The sequence below is a fragment of the Pteronotus mesoamericanus genome, unplaced genomic scaffold, assembly GCF_021234165.1.
Source record: "Pteronotus mesoamericanus isolate MK-2021 breed Mesoamerican mustached bat unplaced genomic scaffold, CSHL_Meso_final scaffold_54, whole genome shotgun sequence".
NCBI classification, from domain to species: domain Eukaryota; kingdom Metazoa; phylum Chordata; class Mammalia; order Chiroptera; family Mormoopidae; genus Pteronotus; species Pteronotus mesoamericanus.
The window spans coordinates 21431019-21445861 of NW_026555321.1; the positions used below are offsets into that span (position 1 = coordinate 21431019).

The 14843-nt window shown below is 43.4% G+C and overlaps 1 protein-coding gene across 1 annotated transcript in view; it reads left to right on the top strand.

The window, feature by feature from the left end:
- LOC129088078 (inhibitor of carbonic anhydrase-like) overlaps positions 1 to 14843 on the top strand; it is a 40066-nt gene that overhangs the window by 3648 nt on the left and 21575 nt on the right. Inside the window, exons 3-8 of the mRNA XM_054595220.1 lie at positions 7276 to 7384; positions 8143 to 8319; positions 9063 to 9210; positions 9952 to 10007; positions 12906 to 13084; positions 14484 to 14658. Of these exons, the coding sequence (XP_054451195.1) occupies positions 7276 to 7384; positions 8143 to 8319; positions 9063 to 9210; positions 9952 to 10007; positions 12906 to 13084; positions 14484 to 14658 (844 nt within the window). The remainder of the gene's footprint in view (positions 1 to 7275; positions 7385 to 8142; positions 8320 to 9062; positions 9211 to 9951; positions 10008 to 12905; positions 13085 to 14483; positions 14659 to 14843) is intronic.

Consider the following 14843-nt stretch of genomic DNA (forward strand, 5'->3'; position numbering starts at 1 on the left):
AAACCCAATGTTGTTTTGATTTCCACTTCCACCAGCAGTGTGTGAGAGAATAATCCATAGCATTCTTCATGAATTTGATATCTTATCATTATGAGGTCCTCTCTCTCTGGTCGTGCTTTTTCACTAAATTCTGATACACACATACCACATCAACTTTCTTTGGTTAGTATCCTCCTGTACCTTTTTCCATTCCTTTATTTTCAACTTTCTGTGTGCTTATGCTTCACCTGTATCTTTTGAAAACTGCATACTGCTGGAATTTGTTGATTAATGCAATCTGAAAACCTCATTTGTTTTATGTGGTAGGTTAGACCATTAATAATTATTGTTATTGATTGACTTGGGGTGATGAACACACAATACAGTGTACAGATGATGGGTTTTGGAATTATGCACCTGAAATCTGTATAATTTTGTTAACTGGTGTCACTCCAATAAATTCAATAAAAAAGAAAAAAATTGTTACTAATAAATATCTACTTCTTTCTGACATATTTATATATGTGTGTGTTTATGTGCATGTTTGTACACATGTGTCCATGTATGTATTATATATGTGTATATGTACATATATACAAAAACTTAGAGGGAAAGAGACAGAGAGAGAGAATATTTGGATTAACTTACATTTTTGCCATTTAACCTGTTCACCATTCTTTCTCATATTTCAGAATACTTTTTCAGACATGTTTCCTTCTTGAAATACATTTTTTTGGTGATTCTTTAGACTGAATCTCTTGGTGTTAAACTCTGTCAGCTGCTGTTTGTTTTCTCTGCAAATGCTTTAATCTCCCCCCTTATTCTTGAGTGGTAATTTTGCTGAATGTATAATTCTAGCTTGACATTTTTACTGTGTTTTAAAATATTATTCCACTATCTCCCAACTTCCGTTGGAGTCATTGAGAAGTATGGTTTGTTCTGTCATTTCTCAGTCGTCTTCTCTCTGAATAATTTTAAGATTTCATTTTCTTGGTCTGTGATGCTCCACAGATTTACATTGGTATTTCTAGTTGTGGAAATCTTGGTACTTACCCTACTTAGGGTATACTCAATCTGTGGAATCATGTTTTTCATCAGTACTAGAAAACTTGCAGCCCTTTTATCTTTTTAAAAACTACCTTTTATTTAGTCTCTCCATTCTTTCTTTTGTAATCTAGATTCTGAGATGCCTTTTCAAATCTAGCCTTTATATGTTTTAATCATTCAAAGTTATTCTATCATCTGCACCTCTTTTTGGCAGCATCCAGGATAAATTCTTCAGAAATGGTTTCCACTTTACTAATTCATACTTTATTTATTTATTTATTTATTTATGTTGCTGCTTATATTTCTTTTTTCTTATTTTTTAAATTTTTAACTAAAAAATTTTTTTATTCCTTACCATATACCCCCGCCCCTTTGTCAACCATCATCTTGTTCTCTATATCTGTGGGTCTGAGTCTTTTTGTTGTTTATTAATTTATTTAGTCTTTTTGGATTCCACATATAAGTGAGATCATATGGTATTTGTCTCTCCCTGACTTATTTCACATAGCACATTATCCTCTAGGTCCATTCATGTTGTCTCAAATAGCAAGATTTCATTCTTTTTTATTGCTAAATAATATTCTTTTATTATAATATTATTTTATATTACTTATATATAAAACAAATTACTTACACACACACAACATCTTTATTCATTCATCTATTAATGAATATCTAGGTTGCTTCCATATCTTGGTTAGTAGTAATGCTGCAATGAACATAGGGGTACATATATCTTTTCAAATTAGTGTTTTTGTTTTATTCAAATAAATTCCCAGAAGTGGAAATGATGGGTTGTATGGCAAGTCTATTTTTAATTTTTTGAGGTATCTCCATACTGTTGTCCATAATGTCTGCAATGAGGCACAATCCCACTAACAGCATACGAGGGTCCCCTTTTCTTCATATCTTCATCAGCACTTCTTCCATTTGTTGATTTACTGATATCCATTTTGACAGGTGATATCTCATTGCGATTTTAATTTGCATTTCCCTGATGATTAGTGACATTGAGCATCTTTTCACATGTTACTGGCAATCTCTACATTCTCTTGGGAGAAGTATATATTCAGGTCCTCTGCCCATTCTTAAATTGGATTGTTTGTTTTTTGATGTTAAGTTGTATGAGTTATTTATATATTTTTTAGTATTAACCCTGTATTGGACATATAATTTTGAATGTCTTTTCCCATTGAGTCAGTTGCTTTTTTGTTTTGTTGATGATTTCCTTTGCTGTGCAAAAAACTTGTTAGTTTTATGTAGCCCCATTAGTTTTGTTCTTTTTTCTTTTCATTTATTTTTTAATATGTTTTATTGGTTATGCTATTACAGTTGTCCCATTTTTCCCTCCCCTTTTTTCCCCTCCATCCTACACCATCCCACTTCCTCACATTTCCCTCTGCCCCCTCGCTTAGTTCATGTCCATGGGTTGTACATATAAGTTCTTTGGCTTCTCCATTTCCTATACTGTTCTTAACCTCCCCCTGCCTATTTTGTACCTACTCTTTATGCTGCTTATTCCCTGTACCCTTTCCCCCATTCTTCTCACTCCCCCTCCCCTCTGTTTTACTGTTCATAGTATTTGGTCTTCTTTCTCTTAGATAAGTCCCTTTAATATTTTACATAATAAGGACTTGGTGATGATAAACTCCTTTAACTTTACCTTTTCTGGGAAGCACTTTATCTGCCCTGCCATTCTAAATGATAGCTTTGCTGAATGGAGTCATCTTGGATGTAGGTCCTTGCTTTTCATGACTTTGAAAACTTCTTGCCAGCCCCTTCTTGCCTGCAAGGTTTCTTTTGAGAAATCAGCTGGTAGTCTTGTGGGAACTCCTTTGTAGGAAATTTTCTCCTCTTGCTGCTTTTAAATTTCACTCCTTATCTTTAATCTTGGGTAATGTAATTTTGCTGTGCCTCGATGTGTGCATCCTCGGGTCCAACTTCTTTGGGACTCTGAGCTTCCTGGATCTCCTGGAAGTCTATTTCCTTGGCCAGAGTAGGGGAGCGCTCCTTCATTATTTTTTTAAATAAGTTTTCAATTTCTTGCCCTTCCTCTTCTCCTTCTGGCACTCCTATGATTTGGATGTTGGAACATTTGATGTTGTCCCAGAGGTTCCTAAGCCTCTCCTCATTGTTTTGAATTCTTGTTTCTTCCTTCTGTTCTGATTGAATGTTTATCTCTTCCTTCTGTTCCCAATCATTGACTTGAGTCCCGGTTTCCTTCTCTTCACTGTTGGTTCCCTGTATATTTTTCTTTATTTCACTTTGAATAACCTTCGCTTTTTCCTCCATGTTGTGACCATACTCAACCAATTCAGTGATCATCCAGATTACCAGTGCTTTGAACTATTCATCTGATAGGTTGGCTATCTCTTCATCACTTAGTTCTAATTTTGAACCTTTGATCTATTCTTTCATTTGGGCCATATTTCTTTGTCTCTGCATGCCTGGTACGTTGGAAGTGGTGGAGCCTTAGGTATTCACCATGGCAGGGCAACCCACTTCACTGCGTTATAGCAGTGTATGTGGGGAGGGGTCTGAGAGGGAACGATGCCACTTGCTTGGCTCTTGGCTGGCTTTCAGTCACTTCCCCACTACCCACAAGCAAATTGGGCCCCTCTAGTGCTGATTCCCGGATGGGTGGGTTTGTGTATGTTCTAGGACCCTGTGGGTCTCTCCAATGAACTCTCCTGTGAGGCTAGGAGTTTCTCCTGTCATCGCAACCCCTACAGATTTTTACCTCCAGAAGTTTTGAGACTTTTTTTCCTGCGCTGGATTCCTGGAGTCTGCTGTCTTGCTCCCCAGCTGCTTCTTTGGTTTATCCACATGCAAATGTGGGACCACCCAGTCTGCCAGCTGCTGCCTTGTCACAAGTCCTCACCACCCTGGCTGCCCATCTCTGCCCCTCCTACGGGTCTGGATGAACGTTTCTTCTTTAGCTCCTTGGTAGTCAGATTTCCATACAGCTTGATTTTCTGGCAGTTTGGTTATTTTTTGTTTTTAAATTTGTTGTCCTTCTTTTGGTTGTACAAGGAGGCAAAGTGTATCTACCTATGTCTCAATCTTGGCTGGAAGTCTGTTTTTTTTCTCTTATTTCCCTTGCTTGAGGAGGTGTACCCTTGGGGACACACAATTCAACCCCAAACACAAAAAAGATATTGCTAGGAGCGATGTCAAAGAGTTTCCTGTCTATGTTTTATTTTAGGAGTTTTATAGTTTCAGGTCTAACATTTAAGTCTTTAATTCGTTTTTAGTTTATTTTTGTATAGTCTAAGAAAGTAGTCCATTTTAATCTTTTTGTGTGAATCTGTCCAGATTTGCCAACACTGCTTATTGAAAAGACTGTCTTAACCCCATTGTATATTCTTAAACTTTTTGTCACAGATTAATTGACGATATAAATGAGGATTTATTTCTGGACTCTTTATTTTATCCCATGGATCTATTGATGTGTTTTTATGACAGTACCATACTGTTTTGATTATTGTAACTTTGCAGCGTAGGTGAATATCAGGGTGTGTGATACCTCCCAATTTGTTCTTTCTCAAGATTTTTTTGTTATTAAGTGGCTATTCAGAGTCTTTGTAGTTCCATACAGATTTTAGAATTAGTTGTTCTAATCCTGAGAAGAAACCATTGTTATTTTAATAGGGACTGCATTAAATCTGTATATTACTCTAGGTAGTAAGGATATTTTAACAACATTAATTCTTCCTATTCATGAGCAAGGTATATCCTTCTATTTATTTTTATCTTGTTCAATTTCATTCTTCAATGTCTTATAATTTTCATAATATAGGTCTTTTACCTCTTTGGTTAAATTTATTCCTAGGTATTTTATACTTTTTGATGAATTTTAAATGGGATTGTTTTCTTAACTTCTTCTCCTGATCATTATTGGTAAATAGAAACACAACAGATTTCTGTGTATTGATTTTGTATCCTGCAACTTTACTGAAGTCATTTATTAATTCTAATAGTTTTTTAGACTTTAAACATGTTTAGTCAAGTGTTGCCCATTCATTCACTTTTTGCTTTCAATAGTTATATTTTGGGCTCTAGAAGTGTCAGTTGAATTTTTTTCTTTTTATACTTGGTAATTTTCTATTCCATGCTTACCCCTGTGATTATAGCCTTTACTTTGTACATAAAACTAAATACCACATAGGAACCTCTTCTCCATTACATCTGACTTTTTCCAACCTCCACAATCCTTGAAGACCCAAGTTTGTTCATACCCATGCATTATGCCTTACCCTACTCTGGATTTGGTTATCCACACCTGGGAGGTCAAGTTTGATTTTAATCCACCCTCTCCTGCTGGTTCAGGTTCCGCTCAGAATTTGCTCTAGTGGACCCCAAGAATTGGGTGCTGGCTGCTTGGTTCCTGAGTCCCTGAGGCTCCAGTGATTCCTGCCTGGGATTCTGGTGTCTTGTTCAAGAAAGACCCAACCTCACTGCCCTTGGAAAAACTTTTGTTTATTTCCTTATTTCTTTTTATTCTACAGTGGGGATGGTGTGGAGAGTCTCTGGGGTTTGACCTACCTTTTGTGATTCCAAGAAAGCCTTAAGATTGTTTCATATCTGATGTCTTGGGGAATGAAAAGATCATTCACTACTGTGAATGTATTTAGTGGCACTGAGATGTACACTTAAAAATGGTTCAATGCTAAATTTTATGTTATGTATTTTATTACAATAAAGCAACAGCCAAACCCCAAAATTAAAAAGAAAAGTTTCAGGTAAACAAATATTTAGTTTGAATTACATTATTATTTTATTTCATTGAAAAATTGTATCATTTATTTTTTTAAAGATTTTATTTATTTATTTTTAGAGAGGGGAAGAGAGGGAGAAACAGAGAAACATCGATGTGTGGCTGCATTTCACACACCCCCTGCTGGGGATCTGGCCCGCAACCCAGGCATGTGCCCTGCACTGGGAATTAAACTGGTGACCCTTTGGTTCGCAGGCCAGCATTCAATCCACTGAGCCACACCAGCTAGGGCTGTAGCATTGATCTTACTGCTTGACTATAACATGACACAAATCATGGCGCTACATATAGCTTTTGCCTTATATTTTAATCAATAAAAACTATTCACAGACTACTAGCAGGGGTTTCTAGAAAAATCATTTTGACTAAAGATGGTTGAAGCAAGAAAGAAGGCAATACAATTTGTTATTAGGGTCTATATAAAAAAGTGCTTCTGTTTAAAAGAATAAATTCTAGATGTAGCGGAAAGGCACATATAATATTTCAAGTGAAATATTAGTTTAAGGTTGATTTTTAGTAGGAGCAGAAATTTAAAAAAAAAAACAATAAAACAGAAACCCTAGTAAGTAATAGAGTAACGGAAGTAATAAACCTATACGGCCTGAATTCATATCCCAGTTCCATGGCTTACTAGCTACGTGGCCTGAGGAAGTGACTTAAACTTTCCGTGTCACTATTTTTTAATGTATAAAATGCAGCTCAGCTGGACTCTGGTGAGCTGTGACATGTCTGAGCAGTCCAGCAAATGAACAATGAGCCATAATGGAAGTAATGATCATTTAGTACTTAGTTCAGAGTAAAGCAAGAGTTAAAACCCAGAGAAACGCTAAATCCATGCATGAAAGACTCCTGCAGTTATACGGACCCAGGGCAGGAGGGTACACTACTGAACACTGAAGCAGACTGGGAGTATCATCAAATCCCCACTCGCCCATAAGGGGGGCTTCACAGTGACTTCCAAGAAGGCCTCAGCAGGAGGACCGAGACGAAGAGGTCACCAGAAGGAAGCACCTGGGTTCTCAGTGTAAACACGTGTAAAAGCATGGCCAGGCAGGCGGACCCGAGGCATTGACTGCAACTTCTTTCAGAGCCTGCAGTGCATGCATGGGCTGTGCGCCCCATCTGGAGCGGGGAGGGCAGCTTTCCCCCACGAGGCCTGCTAGGAAAAGCTTGTATAACTCAGGTGATCCTAAAAGATCACAAATGATTTTCTGGGCCAGGAGCCAGGCTTCTCATCGGGGGAAAAAATAATCTATTCCTTCCTCTATGTGGGAGCAATAGGAATATGGCAACCAAATTCCCTCACCAGGGCGCTGGAGCCAAATGAAGCTTGGTTTAGTGTGTGATGTGGCCAAGCTGATGGTTTCCGGTCCCAGATCCAAGAAGCCTTGTCAGTTGCCCCCACTCACCTGGGTTAGGTGGGCTTTCATAGAAGGGAGGGCTTCACTGGTGTTCGGTCTGTTTCCTTTCAGGCAAATGAAGCAGATGCTGTGACACTGGATGGAGGTTTGGTGTTTGAGGCGGGTCTGGCTCCCTACAATCTGAAACCTGTAGTGGCAGAGTTCTATGGCTCCAAAGAAGGTACGTTTCCCTGGGAAACCTGGAGGCAGTTTGTGGCCATTGTTCTCCCCTGAGAGACGCTTGTTCTCTCCGGGTAGACTCTTGTTTTCCTTAGTCAGGTGACAGAAGAGTGAGTGGGCAATGAGGTGCCCTCCTGGCCACCACAGGCACAACTCGAGGCCTCTCTGCCTTTAGGCAGGTTGAGGACTGGTGCTAACACTGACCTCCTGGGCCAGGAAAGGGGCTCCCTGGAGAAACAGAGCAGGCTGGGCACAGCCAGACCTGAACCATTCGGGTTCAGAGCTGTAAAGAGAAGTCTCCAAGAACCACGGGTGCCTCATTCACAGGAGAGACCACGCTGGAGCACACACTTGGAGTCCCAACAGCCTTGTGTCTTTTCCGAGAGTAACCGGACTATCCCTGGGCCTGTGACAGGGGACAGGAAATAGTTGGAGTCAGGAATGTGGCCTCCGTGCCACAACTCCAGTTTCCTGGTAGGCTCGGGCTGGTAGATGTAGGCAGACAACCCGCAGGGCCAGGGTAGGAAAAATCATTCAGGGCACATGTGCACGTGGCTTCTTGCCCGTGCTTGCCTGGAGGGTTATTACAAATGTCCCCTCTGTGGTCCTTTCTTTCCCTTCCAGCCTAGGAAACTCATCCTGATCCCTCCCTCTTTATGACCCAACCCAACATAAGACCCTAGTCAGGAGCCCAGCAGTGTTGAGCAGTGTTTCCCTGAGGCCCAGGTTGCTGGTCTTCCATTCACACTGTGTCTGCAGATCCACAAACCTTCTACTATGCTGTGGCAGTGGTGAAGAAGGGCAGCGGCTTCCAGCTGAACCAGCTCAAAGGCAAGAAGTCTTGCCACACGGGCTTAGGCAGGTCCGCAGGGTGGAATATCCCCATAGGCTTACTCTACCCGGAATTGCCTGAGCCACGTGAGCCTCTTCAGAAAGGTAAGCGGGCAGGAGGGTGAGCGTCCTCAGGCAGACGTCCCTTCTGTAGGTTCCCACGTAGTCCAGCCTGAGGTCACGCAGACAGGATCAGGTGTCACGTGTGATGACTCCTGGGGTGGAGGTGGGAGGTTAACCAGCTTTAGACTGGCCAGGTCTGCTCTACCAGCAGCGCTTGGGAGCTGTCAGCTGAGTTTTAGCTCTCCACAGCCCAGCGGAGGCTGTTTGGAGGAGTGGGCGCAAGAGCATCAGGCTTGACAGAGGGTTCCGGCAGGTCCAAGGTCACTGGGCCCTCGTGTCCACTCCCTGGGGTGCTTTCCTTTCTGTGGCTCATGGGTTTCCCATTCTGCTGGAGCTCTCTCTGGTGGCCATCTGCTGGCCATGCAGGCCTGCACCTGCCCAGCCGGGTCTGGCATCTTCTGGGCAGGGCTTCCAGAAGAGACCTCTCTGAGCTGTTCCAATCTGACAAGGCAGGTGGGGAGCTGACAGCGACCTGAGACAGGCCTTTGCTGGTGGCAGGCACAGTCCTAATTCTGGGGAAGGGCAGGGAAAGGACAGGGATTATTAACCCATCCCCCTTTGAACCCCTGATCTTGAGGTGGCAGCATTCCTAAAGGCCAGCTGGGGCTGGTATGCTGGTTTTGCTCTGGTCACTCTCAGTTCACTCATGAGCCTGGGCTGGGAGCTGTAATTGTCTCTGGCCAGGCTGGCTCATGCCCTTTTTTCCACTTCTCTGTGTTGAGCAGCAGTGGGCAATTTCTTCGCGGGCAGCTGTGTCCCCGGTGCGGATGGTTCAGCCTTTCCCAAACTGTGTCAACTGTGTGCGGGAAAAGGGCCCAACAAGTGTGCCTTCTCTAACCACGAACCATACTTTGGCTTCTCGGGTGCCTTCAAGTGAGTGAGACTCCTTGCTCCACCCCCTCACTCTGAAGATGGTGCAACTAAGGCGCAGGGAGTAGACAGGGCTGCCCCAGGCCACCTCCAGTGTCTGGGTCCTGAGTGCTTCCTAACCATCCTGTGGAACAGTTTTCTGTGTGGGAGCCCCTCTCATCTCCCCAAAGCCTGAGGTCTGCCTATGTTACCCTCCTGGACCCTCCTGGAAGGTGGAGGGGTAATCCGGCCCTGGGGCTCTGGGATCCACAGACACAGGCTTGGACTCCTAGCTGGGTTAAAGGCCAGGACCTCCCAGTTTGCTTCCTTCTGCCTGAGCATCTCCCTATGTCGGCGGCATGTGCTTGCCTCTCCCTACATCTCTCTCAGCCCCATGAAGGAACCTCTCCCGACTCCATGCGTAGTAAGAGAAATGGCTACCACTCAAAACTAAAGCCAAATTGGCTAGGGATCCAAGGCTATCCAGAGTTTTTATTCTATATGTTATTTTTTTTAACATTTATTTTTTAAAAAATCTATTGCTTTTGGCTGCTTTGAAGAGGGAGGTGAGGGTCTTACTTTCACACCATTCCTCCCCAGAGCTGCCCTGGGATGTGGCTTGCAGGGCTCCTACCTGCTTCCGGCCTGGGCTCGGCTGTGGGGCTCCAGAGCCTGTGGCTGGGGCAGAACCTCAGAGGGGGCGCGTGGGGGAGGGCGAGGCCCTGTCTTGGAGAGTGGCCTGACTACAGCTGTCTTGTTCCTCAGGTGTCTGCAGCACGGTGTGGGGGACGTGGGCTTCGTGAGTCATATGACCGTGTTAGGTAAGTGCTGGATAGAGCGAGAATCCTGTGTGTCACACCCTGGCTGGGGGTACTGGTTGTTTCCTGAAAGTTTCCCTATGTCTAGAGGTGGGTGATGACAAGATCTTTGATGAACTAGGAGAGTTTCTGTATAAAAATAATTTTGTTATTTGTACACCGTTTAGTGCTCTATTTGTTCAGTCTGTAAATCTACTAAACAAATTTTCTGAACATTTAAACATTACTTAACACCTAGTAAAACATACTGAGCTTCAATAATAAAATTTTCTTAGTCACTGAAATATCTATTTCAAATGTAATCACATTCTACTTATAATAAACAGCTCCTAAATGCTTTGAATACCTTCAGCAAACATACAAATCATCATAATTATTTCAGAATTTATTGACACATGTACAATTAAATCTGTTGTAAAAGCATTATTACCATGGACAAAAATGTATTCCTTCTTTATTTCTATATTTAAAAAAAAAATCTTTCCCGAGTTTTGAGTAATTTATCAGAAACAAACAAAATAGTTTTTTCAGATACGCTGAGGTTACAGATTTTGGGTTTTGTAACCCATTAAATTTCTATCAGATACAGAACACACTTGTACCACTTAAGACATTTAAAACCAAGTGTATATTCACTATGCTAGGTTCATTTGAAAATTAATGTCTGCTAACTCAAGGAAAATTTTAAGTCCTTACTTTTCACATGGGCTTTAGTTCTTCCTTACGTAGTTCTTTCTCTAACACAAAATAGGAGTTTCCTGTGTTTTGTTCTCTTGTTTAGCCATTTACAATTCACAGTCTCCTCATTACTACACATTGACCTGGTTTGTTAGCATTTTAGTAATTGATGCATAGCTTATAATCAATAATTTTAATTAGAGGGGTCATCTATAGTTTTCATCTCACAGGAGCAAGTTTTTCCAAATAATTGTCATTGTTATCTTCTCTGGTTGCTCAAGTTACTATGGTTACGTTAGAGAAGAGTATCTTCAAACACTCACCCTGAAGTATCTGAAAACATCCTCACTTTCTGAAACAACAGGTTGTCCCAGACCATCCTGATTTATCTTTGCTGAAAGTCACTTGTCTGCTATGATACCACACCCCTTATAAAGGTAGAAGTTTATGAGAGACTGTCTACTGGGTTTTAGAGGTGAAAATGAATGTTGGTGGTAAGTGACTGAGGTGGAAAAGTTATTTCTTTCTGAAACTATAGGATCATAGTAAATCTTTTAACTTAATTCTAACATTACTAAATCATTTTACATTTTTTAATATAAAGATTTAAAATGTATTTTCTCTATGACACACCCAGTTAAAACTGTAACACTCACAAGAACTCTAATTGTAACTCCTTCTCTTTTGCGATTTTATCAACCCCAAAGACTTTTTATATGAGTTTGCTAGGGCTGCCATAACGAAGTATCTATTTATGCAACAGAAATTTGTTGTCTCATAGTTCTAGAGGCAAAGTTCCAAAATCAAAATGTTGGCAGGGTTGCTTTCTTCTGAAGATTGTGAGAGAGAATCTGCCCCATGATTTTCTCCTAGCTTCTGGTAGTCTGCTGGCAGCCTTCAGTGCTTCTTGGCTTCTCGTCACGTCCCCCCGAGTCTTTGTCTCTCTTTTCACATGGCATTCCTTCTGTGTGCATGTCTGTCTGTGCCCAAATTTCCTCTTTTTATAGGGGCACCAGTCATAATGGAGTAGGAGTCCACCCTACTCCAGCATGACCTCATCTTAACTAATTATATCCGCAATGACTCTATTCCTAAATAAGGTCACATTCTGAGGTCTTGGGGGTCAGGACTTCAACATGTGAATCTTGGGAGAGGCCTACAATTCAACCCACAACATCTTTTAATTACTAAATGGGAACTAAAGAGCTTGTTTTTCTTACAAGGTTTTCTGGTCCTTCTCTGTCCCTACAGAACACCCTGACTGGGCTCCTCAGCCTCTGTCCATCCCCTGACTCTTCCGCCACCTTTCCCTGGTGGGCTCTGCCTTCAGGGAAGTGTTGCAGAGTGGGGGACCTGGATTGTCCTAGCATGGCCACGTGTCAGCCTCAGATTAGTGAGGTGGATGAGTTAGTTCATCTCTCTGCGGTTGTTCCTTCTTCTCTAGAATGGGATAGTCACATCACTGGCCTCCCCCAGCTGTTATGAGGATTGAATGACAAAGAACGTGGAGAGACTTCAGCACAGTCTTGGGTGTGCTATGAGTGCTCAGCAAACATTTGCTGTCACCTTTCATATTAGCAGAGCCATAGGGATGAAGGACAGTGGGTGAGCCTCAGGCCAAGCATTCCTCCCAGCCCTGTCTGTCTGCAATGAGAGCCAGCCATTGCATCTCCTTTGGCCTCAGGTTCCTCATCTGTAGAAAATGTATTTGAAGATTCTCTTTCACTCCCCTTAGGATTGTTAAGAGAATGATTAAATAAAACTATTTTGGTGACATAAACACACTTTATTAATGCTTCGTGAAGGGGGCAGCCTCCATTTGGAAAAGGGCAAAATGAAGAGGAGCATTAGAAAGCTTTTATAGGACAAAGACTAAAGAATAAGGAAGAGACACACAGGAAATATCTGATTAGCTGGGGCCATGTCATCAACCTTGTTTGGGGTGAGAAAGAACAAAGAAAGAAGTATAGAGCCCACAGCCAGATTGGCATTTGAGTTGGATTAGCTGGATAGTACACTTCTGGTCAAGCAGAGCAGTACAGGGACATGAAAGTTACCTAATTTTTGGTTTGTTAACGTGACATGCTGGGCAGGAGCGGCTCCATCTTGGGCCTAGAAAACTGTTTCAGCAAGGTCAAGTCGTTGTGAATCAGTGAGGAGGAGGGACCACAGCTGATGGCTCTGCCTGCATTCTGTTGGCTCTTCTCGGCTTTCTTTCCCCAGAGACGTTTGCAAACCAGGCTGACAGGGATGGGTATGAGCTGCTCTGCAGAGACAACCTCCGGAAGCCAGTGGACAAATATAAGGAGTGTCACCTGGGCAGAGTCCCTTCCAGTGCAGTCGTGGCCCGAAGCGTGGGTGGCAAGGAGGACTTGATCTGGGAGCTTCTCAACCAGGCCCAGGTACGAAATCCACTGCTCTCTCTCTGCCTTAGGAGCCTCCGGTTGGATGTGGGGCATGTTCCTTCGTTCTCTTACAGCCATTCTAGAAGTCCTGGGTTCAGGACACTGCAGGAACAGCAGCACACATCCTCCTCTTCACTAACAAGCCACTCAGTCTATAAATGTTAGAGACAGCAGAGGCCATAAAACCCTTGCCTGCCATCATCGACTTCATGGGCCAAAGACTCTGCAGAGGTTCCTCATTGCCCCGTTGTATTCTTTTCAGTTCTAAATGGGTTCTCAGGATGCAGTGCACGTTGTCCTGCTGCCATGAAGTGTTCCCGTGACCCCACAGGCACGGGATCCCACCCTCCTGACTTCCCTCAGTGGCTGTCACCTCTCCATGAGCATCCCTTTCTCTTTCCTGCATTGGTGGCAGTCTTTCCTAGTCTGTCCTCACTCATTAGCCAGTCCCAGACCTGTCGGAGCTGTTTGCTCAGCACTGGGCATTCAGAGAGGAATTAAACAAAGCCCTGCCCTTGAGTTGCTCACAAAGAAAGTGGACACATAGAAATGATCACCAGATGGGATGGCACAACCTCGGAGACATGGAGTATGTACTTCACAGAGGATGGAAAGACTGCTTTGCTGGGTGTATCTAGGAAGAGTCCTGGGCCCCGAGGAATAGGCTGTGTGCACACCAAGGGAGTGTGGAGGTTTGCCAGAGAAGGCAGCAGGTGACAGTGTACACAGAGCCACTGCAAAAGCAAAAAGCAGACGGACATTGGAAAGAGTGTGTGGTAGGTGGGCATCCTGGGGTAAGCAAAGACATTGGGTGAGGGGAGAGCAAGCAGGCCCACCTAGAACAGTCAGGAACAGCTTTGGGCCAGTCAGTGGAAGTCACAGGCAAAGGGGCCTTTGTTTTCCCAGAGGCCAGAGGGTAAAGGGACTGCCGGAAATCCCTCAGTGGCAGGACTGGGGTGGGAGAGGAGCCCAGGACTCCTGACCTCCAGCCTCAATGGCAGAGCGCTGGGTCACCTGCTGCTCCAGGGGAAAGATCACTAGAGCCACTTGGGGCACTCAGGCGGCCAGAAGTGAGGCAGCCTTAACTGACGCCCTGTGGGAGCACAGCTCTGGAGGTGGCAGCTGCTTGGCATATAACGACCCCAAGCCGTATGGATCAGGGGGCAGCCGCTGGCAGTTTCCCTGACTCCACACAAGGCAGACAAGCTGGTGTTTGGGTAAAGCATTGCCTGGAGAGAGGCTCGAGAATCCCGTGAGCCACAGGGACTTCGGAGGGTCTTGGCCACTGTCTTCACTTTCAGGCACTCATTGTTTTTTCCCTTCCTGTTCTTGTCTGGTTAGGGGTTTGTTTTCCCTCTGCCTTCCTCCTTCACTGTTTGCTTTATCCTTTTAACAGGAACATTTTGGAAAAGACAAGTCAGCAGGATTCCAGCTCTTTGGCTCTCCTTATGGGAAGGACCTGCTGTTTACAGACGCCGCCCACGGATTTTTAAGAGTCCCACCTAAGATGGATGTCAAACTGTACCTGGGATATGAGTATTTTGCTACCATTCAGGCTCTCATGGCAGGTGGTAAGGTCCTGGGAGGGCGTTGAGGCAGGATGGGGGGTCGTAGAGGCTTTCCCAGTACCTGCAAGCCTCGCCTCACCCAAACTTCACAGGTCTGCAGAGCCCAGGGAAGCTACCAGCTGCATTGGGTGTTAATGAGGGGATTTTCTGTTGAGCTGGGGAGAAACCTACCTTCAGATTAGGAACAA